The sequence below is a fragment of the Xenopus laevis genome, chromosome 5L, assembly GCF_017654675.1.
Source record: "Xenopus laevis strain J_2021 chromosome 5L, Xenopus_laevis_v10.1, whole genome shotgun sequence".
Taxonomy (NCBI): Eukaryota; Metazoa; Chordata; class Amphibia; order Anura; family Pipidae; genus Xenopus; species Xenopus laevis.
This window is the reverse complement of record NC_054379.1, coordinates 133,928,771-133,953,188: the sequence shown is the minus strand read 5'-3', so window position 1 is coordinate 133,953,188 and position 24,418 is coordinate 133,928,771. Positions and strand designations below refer to the sequence as shown.

Genomic DNA, 24,418 nt, shown 5'->3' with positions numbered 1-24,418 from the left:
TATGTGGGCCTCTTTATCAAATTTTGAGTTTTGAAGCCAGAGTTCCCCTTGAAACTTTATTTCTCTAAACAAAGAATGCCATGATCTGAATACAAAAAGTACAAACGAAAATAGCTGGCAAAAAAACCCGAAAACCACCAATTTTTTATGAACAAATGAAAAATTCGTACAACAATGAACATTTGATTTGCTTTCCAAAAAACATCTAAAATCACAAATGAAAGGCTGATCTTTGCAAGGAAAGAAAGGGAACTTCCATTGACGTCTACATGACCTTGCCAGTTTTTACTTGCCGTAGATTTTTACACTTGATAAATTACAGAAAATCATGGATTAAGCAACTATACAAAAAATATGTATGCAAAAAGTACAATTCGGAGAAACAAACGCTTTATGAACTTTCATAAATCGCCCCGTAAAGTAGTCGTTTTAGCAATGATCTTGAATTTTGTGTTTCAGGTGTTTTTATTTTAGTTCTGCAGATTTATTTTAATGGAAATCCAGTAAATTATTTTTTAGGATGGCAAGGGGAATGTTTTGAGAAGGGGGTGGGTAAGGGGCTCCAGTGGTACAGAATTACAGGTCTATATATTTTATAAAAATAAAACAATACTTGCACTCCCCCCCCTCCGTGTACACTTTGCACTACTTGCCTCTTCCAATGGTCATGCAGGTGAGGCTCCTTAAGATAGGTGTGTGGAACATTGTGCTGCAATGCCAATTTGCAGCATTCTATGAGTGAACTTATACATATCTCCAAAGCACTGGCGTAACAATAGAAGAAGCAGACCCCATGGGGGGGGGGGGAGACAGACCACAGGGTCGATTTCCTCCCTGCAGCTTTCTTATTCTTTAAATTGACACAGCCACATGTTAGCAGGGGTGCAAAGGAGTCCCTTTGCACTGTTGTTACGCCACTATTTCAAAGCAGTCTTTGGGGTGGCCGTTGTATAGCAACAGTTGCACAACCAACAGCCAAGCCCTTCCACCCTATATGAACGGGCTTTTGCAAATTCTATTTTGTCCCATGCTCTGCCATAACAGAACATGCCTTTATATAACCCCTATTCTGCACAGAGGAGATAAAAATTGTGAAATATTTACCATTTAAATGGATCACAACACTGTATACTTTCAAGTTTAGTAATTTAATCGCTTCTAACATCACATTCAAAAATGTTTAGTTTCCAAGGAAAAATTGCAATGCGTTATCACTGTGTTATTAATTGGAATCTGCAATTTTAAAGTAGAATCAGAGAGTCGCTTTTCTGTAGGCCAAACCGTTCCTTGTGGGTATTGAAGAGTTCAAGTAGAGCACTGACATATAAAGCATGGTATTTCTGTACTTGCTCATCCGAGGGTTTCTGTATTCTAGGCACAGGGATGGGCTTTCCAACTGCAACGATAGAAAATAACGGAAGCATGTACTGTACCAAGTTTGCCTTTTCTGTACTGGTTCATTAGGAAATAGTAGCTAAACTTCACCAAGTTGCATTGTCTTTGGAACGTACTGCAGTACATGGCACCTGTTCCATCATTCAGTTCTATACAGGTAACATTTATACAACATTTAGCATTGCACTGCTATAAAGTGTGGTGCAATAACATTTTTTTAGATATAAAAAAACGTTTTACCAATTTGTATCACTAAAATGATACTGTATACATGCCGATCTCTTTGTGTGTCCCAGTATGTATGCTCTACCAGTTGTACTGCGGCATGATAATTTCTTCTACGCAATACAGTTTAATGACAGCCATCACCTTGAGAAAGGGTTGTATACAAGGTATTAAAAAAAACAAGGGCTGCACTAAATGTAAGAGAAGCATGTCCAATGTAATATGTCTCCGGTGTCGTGGATACTTTCAAACTGGATCAAGTTCAGAAGTAAACAGCCTTATAGAAGAATTTCACATAAAATTGAAAATGACAAAACTCACCAACTTTGTATTTGGCCTTTTAAATTAAAATTCCTAACTGTATTTTTTCCTCTATTTTGTTGCTAGAGTTACAAGTCACAAGTCGTGTAATACAAGCAGATCCGACTCTAATTTGTGGTGGTGGACCAAGTTGAACTCATATGATTGTTTGGCACTGGGCTAATAATTAGATCACATGTGGGGTCAGTGCAAATCCATCAGGAGATGAAAAAAATCCAAGAATCAAAGGGGCAAATTCACTAAAGCTCTAAGTTAATTTAAAGGTGAACAACCCCTTTAATATAGTAAACACAGATCCTGTACAGTGTCTGTCATTATTTTAATGCTATTATTATTATTATGAAGATGGTGATTATTATTAGCATTCACCCTATGCAGACAAGTTTACAACTTGCACCTGATGCTTCAAAGATCAATGTACATAGTCACCATCTGTAGTTATGTATTTACTATATTGTCACTTGTAAGTATTGTGTGTGAGCTAGTTTTCTTACTGTGGATGTCAGTGTACTGTATGTGTGCGAATATGTAATACTGACCAACAGTGTTGATGGGCTTCCGGAAGGGCAATATTCCTTTGGAAGTACTGGAGAACAACCCTTGCCCATAGAAGATACAGGGAGCGAAACCAACCCAGTGTTGGAACATGTCTTGAAGACTTTTTTTCCAACTTCCTGTTGCAAAGTGGCATTGATGAAGAACTTCATTCTCTCCGAATGAATATACAGGAACCAAGGATGAGCTATAGAGGAAAGAGTTGACATATATAGTGTGAATCAGGATAACAGTGCACCTTCATTCAGGAATGCTCTTCATATACCTTACCAAATGATTTATATATGCAATATCATTCATCCACCTACAAGGAAAACTCAATTCACAATAATTACAAGATATTGCAACCTCTTTAGCTAGATTAGAAGACATAATGTTCCCTCTGAATAGTGACCCAAATACTAGTTAAGAAGTTTTGGGGAACTGGGGTGATAAAAATGTTATTTCAGACTGAAACACACCTACTAGTCTAGTGGAGAATGCTGGTAACCTAATAGCCCTGTGTATTTTTCATAAACATTTTAAAATGTTAATACACACATTAAGGGGCCGATTCACTAAATTCGAGTGAAGGATTCGAAGTAAATAAACTTCGAATTTCGAAGTATTTTTTGGGCTACTTCGACCATGACTATGAATCGAAGTATTCGAATGTAAAAATCGTTCGACTATTCGACCATTCGATAGTCGAAGTACTGTCTCTTTAAAAAAAACTTCGACCCCCTACTTCGGCAGCTAAAAGCTACCGAAGTCAATGTTAGCGTATGGGGAAGGTCCCCATAGGCTTGCCTAAGTTTTTTTGATCGAAGGATATTCCTTTGATCGTTGGATTTAAATCCTTCGAATCGTTCGAATCGAAGGATTTAATCGTTCGATCGAAGGAATAATCCTTTGATCGTACGATCGTAGCATTTGCGCTAAATCCTTCGACTTCGATATTCGAAGTCGAAGGATTTCAATTCCTAGTCGAGTATCGAGGGTTAATTAACCCTCGATATTCGACCCATAGTCAATCAGCCCCTAACATAACTTGGTTTATTCCATGAATTTAGCTACATGTAAAAATTATAGGTGTTTACATCTAAATTCAACAGGTGTTTTCTCAAATCAAAGAGAAATATCAATCATATCAATAACAAATATCAATTGTCATTGGTAAAAATAGAACCTACAGTACAGGCATGGAACCGGTTATCCAGAATGCTTGGGACCTGGGTTTTTTTTCTGGATAACAGAGTTTTCTATAATTTGGATCTCCATACCATGAGTCTACTAAAAATTATTTAAACCTTAAATAAACCCAATAGGATTGTTTTACCATTAATAAGCGTTATATCTTAGTTTGGATTAAGTAAAAGGTACTGGTTTATTATTACAGAGAAAAGGGAAATAATTTTTAGAAAATGTTATTATTTGATTAAAATGGAGTCTATGGGAGATCGCCTTCCCATAATTCTGAGCTTTCTGGATAATGGATCCCATACCAAAATCATTTTCCATTTCATCATTCTGTAAATAATATCTTTAGAATTACCTTATATTTTATAATTCACAAGAGACATGAATATCCTGTAGAATAAATCTTGGTATAAGTGCTTATCGATGTCAGTTTTGTCCCATAACTTTTAGTTGAAACTACAAGGATATCAGAATTCACACCAAAAATCCATGATCGTATAAAGTCTTGAGACTAAAGGGTAAGTGCTTTTATACAGGTCATGGAATTCTGATGTCATTATATTTTACCACAGCGGGAACATTATTCCATATATAATAAAAAAAAATATACAGACACAAGCATGCACTCATATATATTAAATAAACCTAAAAAAGATGGATTTACATTCTAAAGAAAATAGCTGTTCTTACCCATGAATGAGAGCCTTTTTTACAAAGCCCTTTCTGTTCTTTAGAGTAAGGATATGGCTTTGAGCGTTACAATGCAATGCTTCTGCTGAACCACCCACTACAATCACCACTGCATTTCCAGTGCCATGATGGGACATAAGGTAGTCTATGGATGAATGGGTCACTGAACACATCCCTGGAATAGAAACATTGGCACAGTCAGTCTTAATCAGTTTCACTAGAATAGAGGTTCTATGTCCTAATAAATTTTTACTTTTTTAAATAATATTTGCTTTTGATTTTTGGAGATCCTCACATTCTTCCTTTTGGATTTAGTGTCTTTCACTAGCATAGAGTTCAGCATCTATTGTTCCTCTTGTACATCAGAGTAGTTAAAGGAACAGTAATATCAAAAAATTAAAGTGTTTTAAAGTAATGAAAATATAATGCAGTGTTGCCCTGCACTGGTAAAACTGGTGTGTTTGTTTCAGAAACACTACTATTGTTTATATAAATAAGCTGCAATGGGGGCAGCCATTCAAAGGAGAAAAGGCTCAGGTTACAGAGCAGATAAGCTCTGTAGAACAGTGATCCCCAACCAGTAGCTCGTGAGCAACATGTTGCTCTTCAACCCCTTAGGGCTATTCCACACGGGGAGATAGCGACGCGTTTGCGGTCGCGGGGACAAAGCGCCGCGACAGTCGCCGCGACCGGCGCAGGCGACAGTTTTGTATGGGCGCCTATGTAAAAACGCCTGTGCTAACCACACGAGGCGATGCGCTTTTCAACAGTCGCCTGAAAAAGCCTGGCGAGGCAACTCATTTTTCTTCTGCATGTTGCTCACGGGTTCAAAAGGTTGGGGATCCCTGCTGTAGAACATAATGGTGTTATCTATTATCCCCTATTTAACCTGTGCCATATAGCCTTTTTTCAGTTTCCGCCATTGCTACACAGCAGCTTGTTTATATGAACTATAGTAGTGTTTCTGAAGGAAACAGATCGGTTTTACCAGTGCAGGGCAACAGTACATATTTCCATTACTTTAAAACACTTTCATTTTCTGGTGTTACTGTTCCTTTAAGAGTCTAAACTAAAGAACACTTTTGCTTTGTATTTTATATAAATTAAAAAGGAAATATCTTACTGACCTGCAGCCAGCAGATAATCTCTGTAAAAAGGCACCTTGAAATTTCCACCTAGAGTGGTAAGATATGGTTTCAGTCCAGGAAACAAGTGAGAAAATTCAGCACGGTCTGTGCCAAAATTACAGAATGCTCCAATGCTCATGATTCCATGAGGGTGGTATCCTAAGATGTAATTTTGTTGCGGATCCAGATTTGCTGTTTTGTGGAGCTTGATGAAAAGGAAAGAATTTAGTAAGAGCTATTCCTCCATGCTATGGATCTATACAGACATAATATCACAGTACTGATTCAAAGAACAAATAGCACTGGTCTTGTAAACTCAGAGACACAAAGACTATTCCAGTTACTGTAGAAAGGAACAGAAATGTCCTGTCATCTGCTCTTTATGTTCAAGGCTGCCAAGAACCTTTCACCTTTAAACAAAGGGGAGATGAATGGCAGAGAGATAAACCAATGGTATGAAATAGGCTGTATGAGAGATGAAACAAGAGAGGTTCATAGTGCAGCTGTTTCCTGCTTTTGTGTTCTCTGCCACAACCTGGGCTTCTCTTGTAGGCCTGGACAATGTTCCTTTGGTGAATGTTATGGCCCACAGCTAGCACATATACTTTATTCTTTATCATTATATTAAGATCATTTCATATTAATATGATTATCTGGCCCACAGATATGGTGTTTCAAAAGTTTGTGGTTTTTCCACGATTTGCATGCTAATATGCCATATTCTAGATTGCCGGTGATGGAACTGCAGCAACTACATATAGTCTGACTTCCAAAGCATGGGCAACTAAATGAAAACCAGCTGGGAAGCACTGAGAGATACCTATTTTGATTACGGCTGACTTCTGTTTTACAGGCAGCCATCCTTACAAAAGGAAAAATATTGTAGTTCCTATAATACAGAGTTTGTCACGTTAAAGGGGTTGAACACCTTTAAAATAACTTTTTAGAATGATATGGAAAATGCTGAGACAATCTGAAATTGGTCCTACCTTTTTATTATTTGTGGTTTCTACATTTTTGAGCTTTTTCTTCAGCAGATTTTTAGTTTAACATTTTAGCAGCTATCTGGTTACCAGGGTCCAAATTACCTTAGCAACCAGGCAGTGGTATGAATGAAAGACTGGAATATGACCAGGAGAGGGTCTGAGTGGAAAGATAAGTAAAACAAAGTAAAAATAACATTGTAAACTCAAAGAACAATATTTTATTGGCTATTGGGGTCAGTGACCCCATTTAAAGGAGAACTAAAACCTAAAAATTAATATGGCTAGAAATGTCATATTTTATATACTGAACTTATAGAACCAGCCTAAAGGTTCAGCAGCTCTATAGTTATAATGATTCAGGCCTTCAAATAGTGTCAGTGACACGCACATGCTCAGTGTGCTCTGGGCAGCTGTTGAGAAGCTAAGTTTAGGGGTCATTGCAAATCATATAAGCTGATGTTACAGAGACAGTTTTTAAATTATGTTGCTACTTGTGCTGGTTTTATGTACCAATAATTACCAATAATTATTTACTAATCAGCCTCAGCCTCATATTGTGACATTTATATTGTATATTATTTTTATATATATATTATTCTTGTGCATCGGTCCCCAAGATCAGTACCTGACAGCAGCACAGCGCAAGTGCAGTGAATAAGTAGAAAAGAAGATGGGGAGCTACTGGGGCATCTTTGGAGACACAGATCTTTACTGCTACAGGATTGTGTTGCCTTAAGCTGGCCATAGATGCTGAGGTTTTTAAAAGATCTGATCCTCATCGTGAGACCACGATTTTCTCGGAACAATCGTACGAATTGACCATCAATTAAAAAGACCAATTTGCCAGGAAAACAAAGGGGGGCTGCCTGCTTGGCCCTGCAAACATAGATAGATTGCACTGGGACCGACAAAGATTTTTTGACCTGGCCGATCAATTTCCTGACAGATGTCAGCCGAAAAATCGTAAGATGTACGATCGTTCGAATCCCACTAACCGCACGATAATTTCGAAGGATTGGTCGGACTTCCCTAAAATTGGTCGTTCGGCAAGAAGAATCGTCGCATCTATGGGGAGCTTTAGGCTGGTATAGAAACCCAAAATATGATTTACAACATTTCTACCCTACTTTTTAGTTAAGCTTTAGTTCTCCTTGAAATGAAAAAAATGCAGACCAATTACAAAGTTGCTATGAATTGGCCATTCTATAATATACAGTACTTAAAAATTACTTTAAAGGTGAACCACCCCTTTAATAAGCACACTAATAAAATTACACAAATGTGTATAATACAGGGCTGAAAAATTGATAAATTGTTGATCAATTGGCTCTAGCACTTCTCACGGACCAGGGCTGTCATTCCAACAGAGGAAAACACTTCTTAGGGCAGCTTTTGGGCCCTGTACATACCACCTGGTCAGTGGGTGGTATTAGTTACAGAACTCCCTTGCACCTAAGCATGCTGCACCTTGCACTTTATGCACAACAGAATGTGCAACTAATGCTTTGTGCATAGCGCAAGTATAGATAAGTGCAATTACAGGCATTTTGTCTATGGCATTTTATTGCACCCATTTTTGTCTATGGCATTTTATTGCACCCATTTTTGCTTCTATCTCTGTGCCTAGAAATAGAAACTTAGCCTTGAAATATCTCACCTACCCTTATAGGGAAATAGTCTCTTAAATGTTTCCATATGGTCCATTTGCTCATCCACTCGGATTTTCTTCCACCTGAGGAAATAAAACATTTGAACAGTTAAAAGTGGCCTATGGCAATGTCTCCTCCAGAAACCCGGGCATCAGGCTAGCAGGGTAAGTGTGTATATCCCAATGCAATTTTATTGGTGCTAAATAAATAATATAAGCCTATGGGAAGTATAGTTATGCTATGTCTCATAAGTTTTATAAAACAAATAACATAAATTGGCTTGAGTTGAGCTGTACATCAAGATCTGTGCCTCTGTGTATGATTAAAACAATGTGGAAGAGAGGCATAACCTGTATGGAATCTTGACCAGGTCCAGATTTATGTTTTCAGTCAAGAGACATCTATTGTAACTTTTTAGATATTCTGCATTGTAAGCTGTATGTTAAATTCAAACTCAATAAAGCATTTGAAAAGAACAGAGAGGCATAACCAGGGCTAAACTCCAAAACACGGTAACATAGAAGCTACGCCGCCAACTACTGTACTTGCTGTTCAACACGACCAGTTGGTGTTAGAAATAAATTGAATTCAGCCAAATATGAAAAAGTAGATGGAATAAGGATATAGCTATTGCCTAATAAAAAGTAAAGGAAGAAGGGGTCAAAGTGCTTTGTATTATCTTTCTCTTTTGACAGTTTCCTGTTTGTGATCCTCGTGCAAATAGTTTTTTTTTTTTGCCTATTTCTCGAAAACAGTCACTGTGAAAAAAATCTGTATACATTTTTCTGCTTCTTTGGCCTTTTTATTATACTTGATAAACTATTCTCATATGCCTTCTGCTTAAACCAAGCTCTCTAGTAAATGCTTCATTACTGGGTATTGGGTTTCTCCTCACCCCTCAGATTTCTGCAGTGATTGCCTCTTCTGTTGACTTGCCCTTGTGTAGTGTGTATCCTTATCTATTCCCTGTTTTATTTGCCCATTTTCCTGCTTGTATAAAGGGGCTGCTGTAAGACAGTCACTATTTAGTGGGCTGGTGGGGGGCTGTTTGGGCCTCTGTATACTTTTCATTCCCAGTCCAGACCTGGAGGTGGGAAAGACATTTATTTTAAGGCAAGTGCCAGACGGGACCAAAGTCCACATGCCGATTTTGGCTCCTTCCATGAGCAGTATCCTCTTTCATTAATGTCCGGTAACCCGTGTGTTGGCTCTGGCTAAATTTTAGTGATGAAACGGGATGCATGTGTTCGCATTGGAGCATCACTGAACCTTACAGGTTTAGAACAGAAAATTCATATTGCCCCTTTGGCCACCTGAATTTGGACAACACGCTGATTTATATTCTCTAACCATTGTTGAATTATGCAACTTGCCAGAGCGACTATTTTTGTAGGGAGATTTTGGTGAAGGTAAGGACTTGAATGAGCATGCTTAGTGTCAAATGAAACACAGCTGACAGCCTTTCTCCATACCTCTCTCTGGTGTTTTCCAATCAGATAGCAGCCATACCATGTACAATGCGAGTAAAGGCCATAATTGGCTACAGAAAATCCAAGTGATTAAAAGAACACAAACTGGGCCTGAAAATACAATGGAGAAACTGCATTACTGAACTAGAGAGGTACATTTCCTGAAGAAAATGTGAGTGGTGCTTGCCGTGGCAAAACTCAGGCCCAAATCTGATTGGCTGTTGTTGCCCCGCCCCTTTTTTTCCTAATTGTGAACCACAGTCACTCAGTGACTAACATACCAAAGTTTGGGAATGCTGTCATTTAATGTGTAAAAATGGCAGCATTTCTATTTTTTTCTATTGAAAATCAATGAATGAAATTTGATTGGTTGTTGGTGGCTCCGCCCACTTTTTCTAAACTTGAAGTGGAAACCCCCAGCGACCACATTTGTGATATTCAAGGTCCCTGACATCAATACTGAGAGAATGGCAGCCTTCTTAATTTTTCCCATTAAAACCAATCAAAGAAATCTGATTGGTTGGTTTTGGCTCCACCCACTTTTCTTAATTTTAATCCCAGTCCCCCAGTGACCAACTGTGCCAACTTTGAGGAGGCTGCCATTAACCGTCTAAGAGCGGCAGCAGTTTAAAATTTTCCTATTTAATTGAATGGCTGAAATTTGATTGGCTGTTATAGACTCCGCCCACTTTTTGTAAATTTTGGCTGCAGTCACCCAGTGACCCACGGTGCCAAGTTTGGGAGCTCTGGCTTTATTACTGTGAGAATTACAGCTGTTTACATTTTCTCATTGAAGTCAATAGGGAAAATCTGATTGGTTGTTTGCGGCTCCGCTCACTTTTTTGGGTCCCCAAAATAGGACAGAAAAGTCACAACACCCCATTCCCGAATAAACTGAACGGTTTGACACCTCATTCATGGGTCTGCGACAAACTAATTATTCGATAAATTCCCCATTATAAGTCAATGGGGCAAATTTGGGGACCTCTCCTGCCCCGGGGGTAAAACTTATACCCTCGTGTGGGGTATCATCTGACACAGGTCGCAAACCTCTTCAAATGTGGTAAATTTAACGTTTCTACAAGATTCCCTCTCTGCGCTAGAATCGGTCAAAAGTTGGCCTCAATGTTAATCTATGGGACTTTTCGGGGTGGTTAATTGCCCCCGCAAGGGGCAATTAACCACCCACCCCTTAGAAAAGTCATACCACCCCATTCCCGATTAAGCCGCACGATTTGACACCTCATTCATGGGTCTAGGACAAACGGTGCGGGACTAGTTACGCGCCAAACTTTCATACGGAAGAAGAATAAAAATAAGTTTGCAAGATAACAGTAGTGATGCTTTGCTTCGCAAGCACCACTAATAAAGCAAACTAGAGAAAGAACATTGGGGAAAATTAGGGATAATTTGATAAAGTCTATATCATTTTTGGTTTATACTGTAAAATGTTGCACCTCTTCATTCATACCAATACACTGTATTCAGTCACTCTCCTATTCAGCTTCCAGTTTCTCATTCTAACCACTGCCTGGTTTCTAGGGTAAACAAGACCCTAACAACCATTAGCTGCTGAAATACCAAACTGGAGAGCAGAGAACCATTTCATACAGGTGATACTGGCTGCTAACAACATGCATATGTATACATATTTAAAGCTGTGTTTGTACTTAACCACTTCCCATGCCCACCACAACTTTATGCAAGGGTTAGGCAACTTTTTGCGCTCTGTCCCAGGCATTTGTGGAGCTTTGCTTCCTAGTATTGCCAGCTCAGTTGTCAGGGGATGCTGGGAGTTCAGTAAAAGCTAAAATGCTGAAGTCTGCTTTGTGGTGCCGAAAAATAGGGAGGCAAATTAAAATATGGGAAAGTCAAGGATAACAGTAAATTGGATACATTTTATTATTAATACAGTGGATCTGTCCTAGGCTTGTTCTTACTATGGAAATGTAAAGGGTAAATTACCAGTACACAGTACAGAAAATCATCTATATCCTATAACATTTAAAAGCACTTGCCCTGTGCCTCGGTGCCTTTATATTTTTATACAACTCAGCCCTGCTGGTGGTTAATTTGCCCCTGATTGGCCCAAGTGCAAGTATCTTTGTAAATAGCATTTAAAGGTGTGCAATTTTGCAACTGATTTTGCACTTGTATATGTTAATAACCTATGTAGATCCTTAATGATCCACCAGAATACATGCCATGATGTGGTCCTGTTAATATTTCAATCCCATCTTAGGTCTATTATCCCCCACAGCACAAAATTTCCCCACTGTATACCTAAACAATCATTAAAAGGAAGGGAGGAAATTAATCATACCGAGAAATAGGAATGTCAGGATCCACTTGAGTACAGCGAGCACCTGCATGAACTCGGAGAATCTATTGCAAGGTGGGTCTTCCTTTTGCATAAAACAGAATAGAGTAAATAACAACCATATTCTTTCTTCTATGTATGGCAATAAATTGTCATGCTTCAATTTTCATTAACAATTATATCTTGTGTTATTGTCTTATGTTTATCCAATCTCCTTTCCAAGCCCAGACTGACAATCTGTGAGTTCTGGCAAATGCCAGAGGGGTTGCTATAAATTGCCATAGACACTCACCATTTATTGGATTGGTGAGGGGCTGTTTGAGCCTCTGCGTACCTGATATGCCAGAGCCTGTTCCAAGTCACTAAAACATACGTACCAAAACTATAGCCAAAATTTCTTTGCTAGTGTTTGTAATGGAATATATAGATTCTGTTAGGCTTTATACAGATTGCCAAATTATTGTAACAAATACCAACAGATTGTTACTATTTACTAAGAATTGTCTCCTTGAGGTACTTTCAGAATACACAAGATCAAAATAGGGTTGGATCTAGGTAGGTGTTAATAGGTTAGGCAACAAGTTAGATGAACATGTCTAACCTTAATTACTATTTATTTTTGTATATGTAACTATATTACCTGCAGGGTGGAATCCATATGACAGAAGGTAATATCAGCTGCTCATCAAAAGGATCCTCAGTGTTGCACACGTCTACCACACTGCAGCCACATACAGGTGGGCAGCGTGGTTTTGGATACAAACTACAGCTGCCTTAGCTTTCCCTGGTGGGTGGGAGTGGACAAAGAAAATTAGTAATTACTGATATAACTATATTCAATGAGTATGTTTAAAGGAACAGTAAGATATTTTAAAGTAATGAAAATATAATGTACTGTTGTGCTGCCTTGGTACAACTAGTATGTTTGCTTCAGAAATATTTTTATATAAATAAGCTGATGTGTAGCCATGGGGGCAGCCATTCAAAGCTAATTGAGAATTGAGAAGGCACAGGATACACAGCAGATGAGATGTAGTATTCAATGGATCCCTCAGAACATATCTGTTATCTACTGTGTATCCTGTGCTTGAATGGCTGTTTATATAAACTATAGATGTGATTTTGATATAAATACACCAGTTTTATAAGTGCAGGACTACATTACATTATATTGTCATTCCTTTAAAACACTTTCATTTTTTGATGTCACTGTTCATTTAAAAGAAGAAATGCTGACAAATAGCCGCAGGCTATAATGTGAAAGCCCACACTCTATAGCAGGGCTTCTCAACTACTGGCCTCTAAGGGGCTTTCTAACTGGACCAACAATGAGCCCTTGAATATGCAGGGTGGTGCAGACTGCATTACTCTAAACAGATAGAGAAAAAATGCTAACCACATAAATATAAGGTCTCCGTCGTGTTTTACATACGGTATTATGGTTTAAAGGAAAGAGGGTGGAGAGGAAACACTCACACCACTTACCATTACAGATAAAAGGGAAACATAGTGTTTATGAAGTTTGAGCTCCCCAGTTTCACAGGCCCAGTGATTTGCACCGATTATAAAAGAAAGGGATATGAATGATCACTGTGTTTTTTTCCTGTGAAATTCTGAATATCAAAAGCCTTATGTCCGTTGCCTTAATAGAAGAAAAAGCCTTGGCCTGAAGCTTCCAGCACTGAAAGAGCAGTGGGTGTGTAAACTGTGCATAACAATAGAGAGGCTTTCAGGGTGTGTATGTGGTTTTGCGGGGGCCTAATATCCAAGGACTCAACACAAGAGACTTAGATATGCAAACGTATAGTCTAAGAACCAACACAGCCAAACACAATTACGGTAAGAAAAAAATAAATATACATATACACACACAACCCTTAACCCTGTTAGTATGCTGATTGAAAGCTTACGTTACTTGGGCCTTTGGTACAACACGTTCCACCACACACAGCAATCTCCAGCACTGAGCTTTTAAATCTTAACCAGTCATGTATCTGTAATATAAATAATTCCAGAATCCTACTGCAGCCCTCCATGTTGCTGATGCCTTTTAAGCGGCCTCCTATGCATTTGTGAAACAACGGCACACGTTTAATGGAGTAAAAAAAAAAGCATAATTTACAGAACAGGAACTTACCTTCCCCCCAGAAGGGGGAGACATTAATCTGCAACTTTCTGACTGTGTCATTGAGAGGGGTCACCAAAGCTGTGAAAAGAATCCATTGCACACATGGTCCTATCTGTGCCGGGATTTTTGTAGGGCAGATAGTGATGTCTGGTACCCACACTTGCAAGATGCAAGACAGCTTCTGATTTGCTCGTCCTTCTGGATTACTATTGGCTGCTCTAATGCTTTGCATCCCTGAAAATCAAATCCTCAGATGCTGCGATGCAGCAGCAGGACTCTTAACTCCTGCACTGCCAGCATGATTTACAGAGAAGCAACCACTTAGTGGAACAGCAAATATGCTCATGTTGTTTAACAGTTGCATTTATTTTTTGGAGAAATAATAATTTTGGACCTGTTTGGATACATTTTTAGATTAAAACTGCAGTTTATTGTAACTTGGTGCGTGTATTTACAGAAATGTATAAAGGGACAATTTAGAATATAGAATATACTGTAGTTATAGAAATCACTTTGTGTAGAGGCATTATTTTGCTGAAACAGTAAAAAACCTTTCCCGAACTGTTGACACAATGCAGGAAGCTGTCAAGAATGTCATTGTACGCTGTAGCGTTAAAGTTGGCTCTTAATGGAACCAGGGGCCTGGCCCAAAACATAGAAACCCTGGCCATTATTTTCTATAGTAATAAGTCATATCAAGTGCACTTGACATATCTTTCTTTTTTCTTAAATATGTGTTGCTAGTCTCCTGACTGGTTTTCTCAATTCAGAAAGTCCTGTACAAGAATATTTTTTGTAGCTAACCAATCAGATGTCTACATTTAATATAGCACAACAGCAAGCACTGGGACAAAAATTTCACTTTTTATTACATTTCCCCTTATGCTCTCTCTGGTACTAACGCTTTTCCCAAAAAGAGCTGTTTTACCTCTTTCCATGTGTGAACTAACATAGAAGACTCCTTCCATATATCAGTGGATCATTCCTGGAAAGCAAAGACAGATTTCATTGGAGGTCAGACAGTTTATTATGTGTTGTGGATAATACGCATATTAACTCTAGATGTACAAGCATAATTACTACAGAATATGGGAAATCAGCATATTAACCCCAGACGTGCCAGCAGGCCTGGACTGGAGTCAAAATAGGCCCTGCCATTCCAAGTCCACATAGGCCCAAACAGCCCCCTACCAGCACAAACAGCCCCCTTCTAGCCCACTATATGGTAACTTTCTATGGCACCATACAGCAGCCCCTCTGGCATTTGCCAGAACCCACAGATTGCCAGTCCGGGCCTGCGTGCCAGTATGGTTATACATTAAAGGGAAACTAAAGTCTAAAATAGAATAATGCTAGAAATGCTGTATTTTGCATACTAAATATAAACCTGAACTTACTGCACCAGAAGGCTAATAAGGAAAATGATTTCTGCTTTCAAATTTGGCAGCAGGGGTCATCATCTTGTAACTATGTTAAACAATCTTTGCAAGACAATGCACATGCTCAGTGTGGTCTGGGCTGCTTATAAGAGGCTAAGCTTAGGGATCGTCATAAATTATGAAAACCGGTGTCAAATAATATCTGCCATAGAAGCCGATACAGCAATATAGTATATCTTCAATGATAGATAATAATAGTATATCTTTACACGGTCGCTGGTTGCTCTACAGGGAAACAAACAGAGCTGCTCCAGTTATGGGAAGTAAGGTGGGGGCTTGGCCCTTTGAAAGTATGATGCTTCCCTGCAGAGCAGCTAGGGACCGTCCGAAGTTTCCTATCAGCAGCAGTCAGAGCAAGTAAAAAGGGGGAATTTCACTGCACACAAAGAGGTTTCTTATAAAAACGTTACACATTTTTTAATTAAAGTGTATTGGAGATAGATTTCTTTTTCATTAAAGAAAGTAAAAATGGGATTTTATTTTTTTGCCTTTACATCCCCTTTAAATGGATAATCAGCATATGAACCCCAACACATGACCGTATTATCACTGTAGAAATGGGCAATAAGCAATCCATTAACTCCAGACCAGCCAGTATAATCATTGAAGAAATGGCCAATGATCACTCCATTAGCTCCACACCACTCATGGTAAAAATGGATAGATTGATAGCAATAACTCACCTACACTTGCACAAGCAGTATACCAACACCAAAATTCTTTCTCCTACTGCTCCCACATTGCTGGTCTCTCCCTGGCTCCTAAAAAAAAAACAAAAAAAAATAATAAAAAAAAATCTTAAGATGGCTGTGCATTCCACAGAGGAACACACGACCATCTTAGATTTTTTCTTAAAGAGCAGCCAGGGAACAGAAGATAAATGGGAACATCAAACTAGGACAGAGGGCTGTGAGCTGAATACCTGAGAGGGACATTTGGGCGGTATGCTAAATTTCAGGCTGGGGCATGTGCCCCCCCCCTTGTTTCTATTTGTGGATTCCTGTAGATACAGCCCTAAAGCCACTGCCTCACAATTAGCGTTACCACCTGGCCGGTAAAAATCATGGCTAATCCCAATGTTATTAATAGGGAAAAAAGATAAATATATAGGCCAGTATTTTTTTCCAGAAAAGGTGGCAACCCTACTCACAATACACACACACCAACTGTTCCTGCCAGTACTTCTGGTTATACAACCTCCTACACACACACCACCTCTACTGCCTCTCTGTAGGAAAAGTATATATTTACTTTTAGGGTGTAATCATTTGGTGCTAAGGGAAAGGCAGCACATCACAGTGCAGTGATATTAGAGGCAGGCACTGCGGAGAAACTTCTGTGCATAGTCACAGGTATGTTGTATTGCTATAGATGGGATGGCAGATGGCTTTCAGTGGATGCTGGGAATTGCAGTACAACAAGCTGGATATCATTGATGTATATAATGGAAGACTGAGGGGCCCAGGACATACACAATCACTGCCCCCATAAGTCCCTGCCATTCCAAGACACAGACTCCCCACATATTAGCGGTACCTGCAATTTTTTTATAATTAATGGGGTTACTGACGATTTTTTTTACTACAAGTATATTTTTCTGCCCGCGCACTGTGGGCATCCAAGACTCTCGCCCTAGCAAAGCGTCATATATAAAGGTTCCACAGGAGTTGTAGTTTTGCTTGTTAAATGGCCTGTATATTGTCTGGGTGTTATTGTGAAGTTCTGTAACTCAGTTATGTCATGTGTGTTATCTGGGTTGCTGTGAGTTATGTGAGTCACAGTCTTAGGTTCTTACTCACATTTTAGGTTTTGTCTCATTCAGTATTAAAAGGGAAACCATTTTACCTTCTAAAATTGTCATTATATCAGAGCTGCACTGAGATGTTCTCTTGTTTGTGTTCCGGCTGAAATGAGAGGTGGGAGTGTCTCTTCATTCTCAAACAGGAAACAGTCGTAGCACTAACTGACAGGGAGAACACTGTGATGGCACTGAAAGCCCTTCACAAATTTTTGTCTTTATGTGTTTCTACCCAGCCTGCTCGTTTTCTGCTGATGCTTCCATCATCTTCCAGCATCTATCAATATGCTGATTCTTAGTAATTTACAGGCAAAAAGATTTTTTTTTTTCTTAAATGTGTACTGTTCTGCTTTCTGCGGGACAGTCCTGATTTTGACAGCTCAGCCTGCAGTCCTGGGTTTCTTACTGAAATGTCCATACTTTCTCTTTGATCTCCTGCACTGACTCGAGAAAAAGATAAAAAGTTTCTGAAACGTAATTAAAATAAGAGGCTTTTTGGCAGAGAGCCCAAAGCAGTCAGCAGCTGCAGTTGGATACTTTTGTAACAATTTAAGATAAGCAAAGAAACAATGGTAACCATTTAAGATAAGCAGGTCTCTTGGGAGACCTGACACTAGCAGCTTAAAGGAGAAGGAAAGTCTTATTCCGCTTGGAGATGCCAAATCTTAGTGATAGCATTTACTTACCCGAAACCCTGGGCCAGTGCTCCTATCAGTAGAAAACTGCATTGGTCCGGGGTTATTCCAGCGAGCACCACGGAGAGATCGTCTTCTGGCTTCTTCTTTCTTTAAATTTCCTGGGGCAGACGTATGTGTAGTAGAACGATATAGTCAAATTTTTCGTTACAGTTCAGCTTCTCACTCTATTGCTCAGCCGCAAGAAGAAAGAAGAAGCCAGAAGAAGATCGCTCGATGGTGCTCGCTGGAATAACCCAGGGCCGGTGCAGTTTTCTCCTGATAGGAGCACCGGCCCATGATTTCAGGTAAGTAAATACAATCGCTTGGAGTGCCTAACATTTGGCACCACTAAGTGGAATAAGACTTTTCTATTTCCTTTAAAGAGCATTCACTGTTATTAGCAAAACTGTAACAACACATTAAACACTGCACTAAAACTCCCAGAAATGTGTTCAAACTTTTATAACCTGCCAAATTTTGTAAAATAAACATGGAAATTAAAGATGTGGCCATAAAATGAGTGTGGACAAAAAAAATTTGTCCCTCTATTCATTTTTCAAATGTTGGGGGGTATGGTGTATAAATGTGCATAAACATTTTCATTCTAATAAATCTGCATTTTATTTATTACAATATTTGTAGTCAGATATAGGCTGGGAGTACACAATGTTGGATCCGATCAGGGTCACAAATATATGAATTATGGAAAGGTGATTGGGGTTTGCAGTAGAGAGGAGATACAGGCTGGTAGCAGCAAGAAGATCAGCAAAGACAACATGGAGGGGATGGGGCTGCAGGCCAGGAAGACATCGGTACTTCAGGCTGGGAGGGGATCAGGACTGGCAGAGTGCAGGAAATTGGGGCAGGAAGTGTGGGAAGGGGATCAGGACTGCAGGCTGGGAAGGGATTCAGGCTGCAGGCTGGAAGTGGGTCGGGGGTGGCAGCATAGAGGGGGTGGGAGTTTTGGCCTGAGAAAAGATCGGTACTGCTGGCCGGGAGGGGTTCGGGCTGGCAGTGGGCAGAAAATTGTGGCTAGCAGCGTAGGACGGGATGCGGGCCGAGAGGGTATCTGGGTTGGCTACTGCAATGGGATAGGGGCTGTGGACTGGAAGGAGATCAGGACTTTGGCCCGGGGCTCAGGGTTGGCAGTGGTGACATCAGCAGAGTGAGTTGCAGAGAGAAGACTTGTTATAGAAATCCAATATACTGCAGCACACTGTAATTTGTGTAAATATAAAGATGTGCTTTATTGGCTCAAATACAAGCAGACATGTGGCCACATGTCTGCTTGTATTTGAGCCAATAAAGCACATCTTTATATTTACACAAATTACAGTGTGCTGCAGTATATTGGATTTCTATAATCAGTTTGGATCCGTGGCAGGCGTGATCGAATACTGCTAGAAGCACCTGATCCGAAAGGAAAAGTGTCTGAGGTGAGCACTCCAATTTTGTGTGGCAGAGAGAAGACTTGGACCAGAAGTATGCAAAAGGAGTGGGTTAAACTCTGTTTAAAGCTATATTTGACCCTTACAAAAATAAGAACAGATACTTCTGTTTCATGTTAATTAGCATCTTTTAGTCCACTGTGAACTTTCATGGCATATATCCTCTTTAAAGCCTTTAGCTGTCGCCAGTAATATAACTAGAGGGGGGCGTGCAGCCGAATCCCCCCACCGTACGCGATTTTATGCCTGGAATCAGAGGTGCGCGAGCTGCCGGGGGACACTGAGGGGGTGCAGGCCCTGGCCCTATCACACCCCCTGCTCCCCCGGTAGTTCCGCCACTTGTTGTCCTCATCCCACGGCTACTGTACATGGCAGTACGTCCCAGTACTGCCATGTACAGTAGCCGTGGGATGAGGACAACAAGTGGCGGAACTACCGGGGGAGCAGGGGGTGTGATAGGGCCAGGGCCTGCACCCCCTCAGTGTCCCCCGGCTTGTACTAAGGCCGTTTAATAATAGCTGTGAAACAGTGGCGAAAAAATAAACTTGCGTTTCCTGGCAGATTCTACAGCAACCAATATGTTACCATGGCAAACAAACAACCGTTCACTTATGGGAAACGTAGTTCACAAGGGATTGTATGACACACAGGGAATAATATAAGGTAACATATTAAAGGACAGTAGAAGCCACAAGACATGACCATATAAAGGCACAATGTCAAAGACTGAGGCTTTTGTCACAGAAATCCAAGGTGACTTCTAATATACATGGAAACAGCATTTTGCATCCACAAATTGAGCTTTACTCTTTATGTTGTAAATAAGAATTTCATTTCTAACTGATTTCCAGTGGCCTCAACGCAGGTGCTTATTTTACATTTAAATGTGGCTTTTTAAAAAAGGGGGTACCTGGGGGACATCCCCCACCCCAGGAACTATTCTCTCCTGCCCTACTATGCTATGGGGAATGCTCCCATCTGAGCACTACCATTTATAAGAAAAAAATTCTGCTATTTAAAATTTAATTTAGGTCAGAAACCAAGCAACGTTTCAGGCTTAATCTTGCCCGGCCCGGCCACCGTTCCCAGGTTATTTGCGGCAGGACAAGGCCAGCACCAAGGAACAATTTTTTCTTTACTCCTGAATTTTGAATTTCATCTGCCTCTATCCCAAAAGCACAAATATGAAGGGGGGCACCAAAATGGTGGTTAAAAAAAAATCAGACCTCAAAGTCCATCTGGTCTAGGTAAATGAGAAAAAACAAAAAGGGGTTTTAAAGAACTGGAATCTATGCTGATGTTGAAAAATAAAAAGAGAGGGGGGGGGAATATCAACTAAAAAGAGGAATGGAGTAATAGACTCACCCGAGTTTGGGGGGTGAGTAGGGAGGGTTGGGGATGTATATATGTTGGGTTTGTGTATCAATGTATCTCGCAGACTATTCACTCTAAATTGCTCGGCATAGTAACTAAGCATGATGTACTTTATAAGTTTCTCTTACTGATGTACCTGAAGGGATGGACACTTCCTCTGACTCGGCATATACCTACAACTGTATGCTATGGCTAATATATCGATACTTTCTTGGAACGTGAGGGGCCTTAATTCCAAATTTAAAAGGAGCTTGTTGTTTAATTACCTCAAGAGATATCCTCCCTCTATCCTTCTCCTCCAGGAGACGCATCTCTCTGGACAAAAAGTTCTCGCACTTAAGAAACCATGGGTGGGATGGCATTTTCACTCTACTCGAGGGGGGTCTCCGTATTAATTCGCAAGGGTCTGCCATTTGAACTTCTAAAGCTCCACTTAGATCACTAAGGCAGATTCCTGGTAATACATGGCCTTATCGCCAACAAACCCATTCTTTTGGTCAATCTGTATATGCCTCCGCCATTTTCAGTGTCCATCCTAGATATAATGATGACTAAACTGTCTGAATTCCCACCTAGCCCCCTCTGTATTATGGGAGATTTTAACTGTTGCTTAAATCCGTCCTTGGATAAACTTAGCCCTGACCCCCATACATTTACTAAGCTCACCACGTGGGCAGCAGCCTTACAACTAACTGACCCCTGGAGGTGGAAATACCCACTCCAAAAAACTTTCTCCTGCCACTCTCCAACACACAAAACTTTCTCTAGGATAGACCTGGCCCTCGTATCTCATGACCTCCTATCTATGGTTGATCAAATCCGATACCTACCCCAATCCCTATCTGACCACTCCCCACTTCAAGTTACTTTTCGCTGGAATCCTAAGGCCTCAGACAAGCTATGGCGCTTAAGCCCTCTTTGGCTCAAAAACACTACAGTGGCCGAGGCGAATGCCCAGGCCTATGGCGACTATTGGGTCCATAACGTGGGGTCCGCCTCCCCTTTGACTCTTTGGGATGCCTCTAAGGCGGTCATGAGAGGAGCGCTTATGGGGGCAATCTCACAAGCAAGGAATGATACTTTAGACCAGGTTAAAGCCGCGGAGAATGAACTCCGTAATGCTTCAGGAGCACATACACTGAACCCTACCCCTGCCAACTATGCTGGTCTCTTAAGCGCTTAAAACTCTCTTTCCAGAGCCTCCATATCACTAACTAGAAAAGCCTTGCTTTACCAGAACCAGCGTATCTTTGATCAGAGCGACAAAAACAGTAAGCTTTTGGCATTTTTGGCTAGACAGACTACATCCTCCGCTGTTCCCCGCCTTATTTTAGATGATGGCTCAATAGTCGCGGAACCCAAGCTCATAGCACGAGAATTTGCCACCTTCTACCAAAACCTATATTCTACCACAACAACACACTCCAGAACCCAACTCCTTCACTTCTTGGACTCCATCCCTATCCCGTCTCTCTCACTTAAAAACAAAACATTTCTGGATGCACCTATAACGCCCCGAGAAATTGCTGATGCCATTGCCTCCCTACCCCCAAATAAGACACCAGGACCAGATGGCCTACCTCCAGACTGGTACAAAGCTCTCTCAGAACAATTAGTCCCGAAATACCTAGAGACGCTGCAAAGTGCTTTCGATTCACTACCTCCATCATTTACAGAGGCCCTCATAGTTGTCATCCCTAAACCGGGTAAAGATACAACTCGCTGCTCTTCATACCGCCCTATATCTTTCCTAAATACAGATGCTAAAATCCTGGCTAAGGTCCTCACTTCCCGCCTCCAACAGGTAGTCCCTGACCTTATCCACCCTGATCAATCTGGCTTTATGCCAGGACGCTCCACTAACATCAACCTCCGCAGACTCTTTACCAACCTGCAGATCGCCCATACTGAAACAGGCACCAGAGTAGTAGCCTCCCTAGACTCTGCTAAGGCTTTTGATTCGGTGGAGTGGGATTACCTATGGGAGGTTTTAGCCCGTTTCGGACTTGGCCCTAGATGCATATCCTGGATCAAACTTCTCTACAAGAACCCCACGGCACGCGTGAGAGTTAATGGCCATATTTCCCCCCCTTTCTTACTAACAAGGGGAACTCGGCAGGGTTGCCCCCTTTCCCCAATTCTATTTGCCCTTGCAATAGAACCACTAGCAATACTGACCAGACAGTCTCCTTTAATCAAGGGTTTAACCTACGGCACTATTCAGGAAAAAATCTCCCTTTTTGCAGATGACCTCCTTATATATTTGGCAGATCCCAATGATTCTCTTACGGCCTCCTGGACCTGGTCAACCGCTTTGGCTCATTCTCTGGACTACGAGTTAACTGGGAAAAATCAGTTTTATTCCCCATTGACCCTGACCAACCTCGATCTCTACCACAAGAGACCCCTCTCGAATGGGCCACCCAATTCAAGTACCTAGGAGTGATAGTCCATGCAGATCTCACAAAATACACTACCTTAAACCTCGACCCAATTTAAGTTAATCTGACCAATACCTTAAATCGATGGACTAAACTCCCTCTGTCTTTCTGGGGTAAATGTCATAAAAATGATTTACCTCCCCAAAATTCTCTACCTACTCCATAATGCGCCAATATATATCCCCAAAAAATACTTTAAACGTATAAACCAAATCGTGATCCCCTTCCTCTGGAACAATAAAACACCCAGAATCGCTTGGTCAAAGCTGTGTGCACCATGCGACGTGGGAGGTCTGGCCCTCCCCAACTTCCATTGGTATTTCATAGCTTCACAAGTATATTACCTCCACTGGTGCTTTAACCCTGACCCATATAACCCAAACTTGCAGTTACAAGCTCTTTTACTATCCTCGTGGGAAGGTCTCCGCAATTTTCCCTATAGGAGTCCCAGGGATTCTGGCCCATTACCGACGACACTGACTACCCCACAGAAGGCCTGGCTGATAGCTCTCAAACTTTTGGGCCATTCACCACCCCTCCTATCCCCTCACCTCCCCCTCTGGGGGAATTCCTATCTAAATCACTTTAGATCCTTGCAACACTCTGTTTTCTGGCCAAGGCAAGGCATTAAATGCTTGAAGGACCTCCTTGAGAATCAAACTAATACAATATAAAATTATGCATCATATTTACATAACTCCCACACGACTCAAACTGATGGGCCGGATCCCCTGCGACTCCTGTCCCAGGTGTCACCAACAAGCTGCAGATTTCTTCCATTTAATCTGGGAATGCCACTACATATTGAGCTTTTGGACACAAGTCGTAAACTATCTAGCGGACAATCTTGACTTTCCGAGAATAATTTCACCTACAGTTTGCCTTTTGGGGGTCCTAGAAGAGATAATCCCAGCTAAGTATACTCGAATCTCTTTTCGTATCCTACTCTTTTATGCGAAAAAAACTGTAGCCCTTCACTGGATGGGTCACCTCTCACCCTCTCTTAATGCTTGGATACAACTGGTTAACAAAGCAGTACCCCTATATAAACTCACCTACGAAGTTAGGGGAACACCAACAAAATTTGATAAAATTTGGGGATTGTGGAATGACATTGACCCGACCCCTCTATAGCAAGTCTTAACCAAGTCCATCTCCTATTATAAAATCCTTCATGGTTAGCTATCCTACATATCC

General features: G+C 40.7%; 1 protein-coding gene across 6 annotated transcripts; it reads right to left on the bottom strand.

Annotated features, from left to right (window-relative positions):
* Positions 1-1,129: 1,129 nt before the first annotated feature.
* On the bottom strand, positions 1,130-16,421 carry awat1.L (acyl-CoA wax alcohol acyltransferase 1 L homeolog). 6 transcript variants are annotated; one of them, XM_018261566.2, is made up of 11 exons: positions 16,406-16,421; positions 16,167-16,244; positions 14,973-15,029; positions 12,557-12,700; positions 11,920-12,001; positions 9,600-9,707; positions 8,140-8,210; positions 5,493-5,697; positions 4,366-4,540; positions 2,481-2,683; positions 1,130-1,396 (listed from the first exon to the last, which is right to left on the bottom strand). In XM_018261566.2, exons 4-11 carry the CDS (start codon positions 12,572-12,574, stop codon positions 1,242-1,244), a joined length of 1,017 nt encoding a protein of 338 aa, XP_018117055.1. In that variant the 5' UTR covers positions 12,575-12,700; positions 14,973-15,029; positions 16,167-16,244; positions 16,406-16,421; the 3' UTR covers positions 1,130-1,241.
* Between the last annotated feature and the right edge of the window lie 7,997 nt (positions 16,422-24,418).

Coding starts and splice junctions, on each gene's coding strand:
- awat1.L (XM_018261566.2), bottom strand. Junction 9,708..11,919: donor CCTGACATTCCTATTTCTCG/GTATGATTAATT, acceptor TTGTATTTTCAG/GCCCAGTTTGTGTTCTTTTA. Junction 5,698..8,139: donor GAGACTATTTCCCTATAAGG/GTAGGTGAGATA, acceptor CTTTTCATCAAG/CTCCACAAAACAGCAAATCT.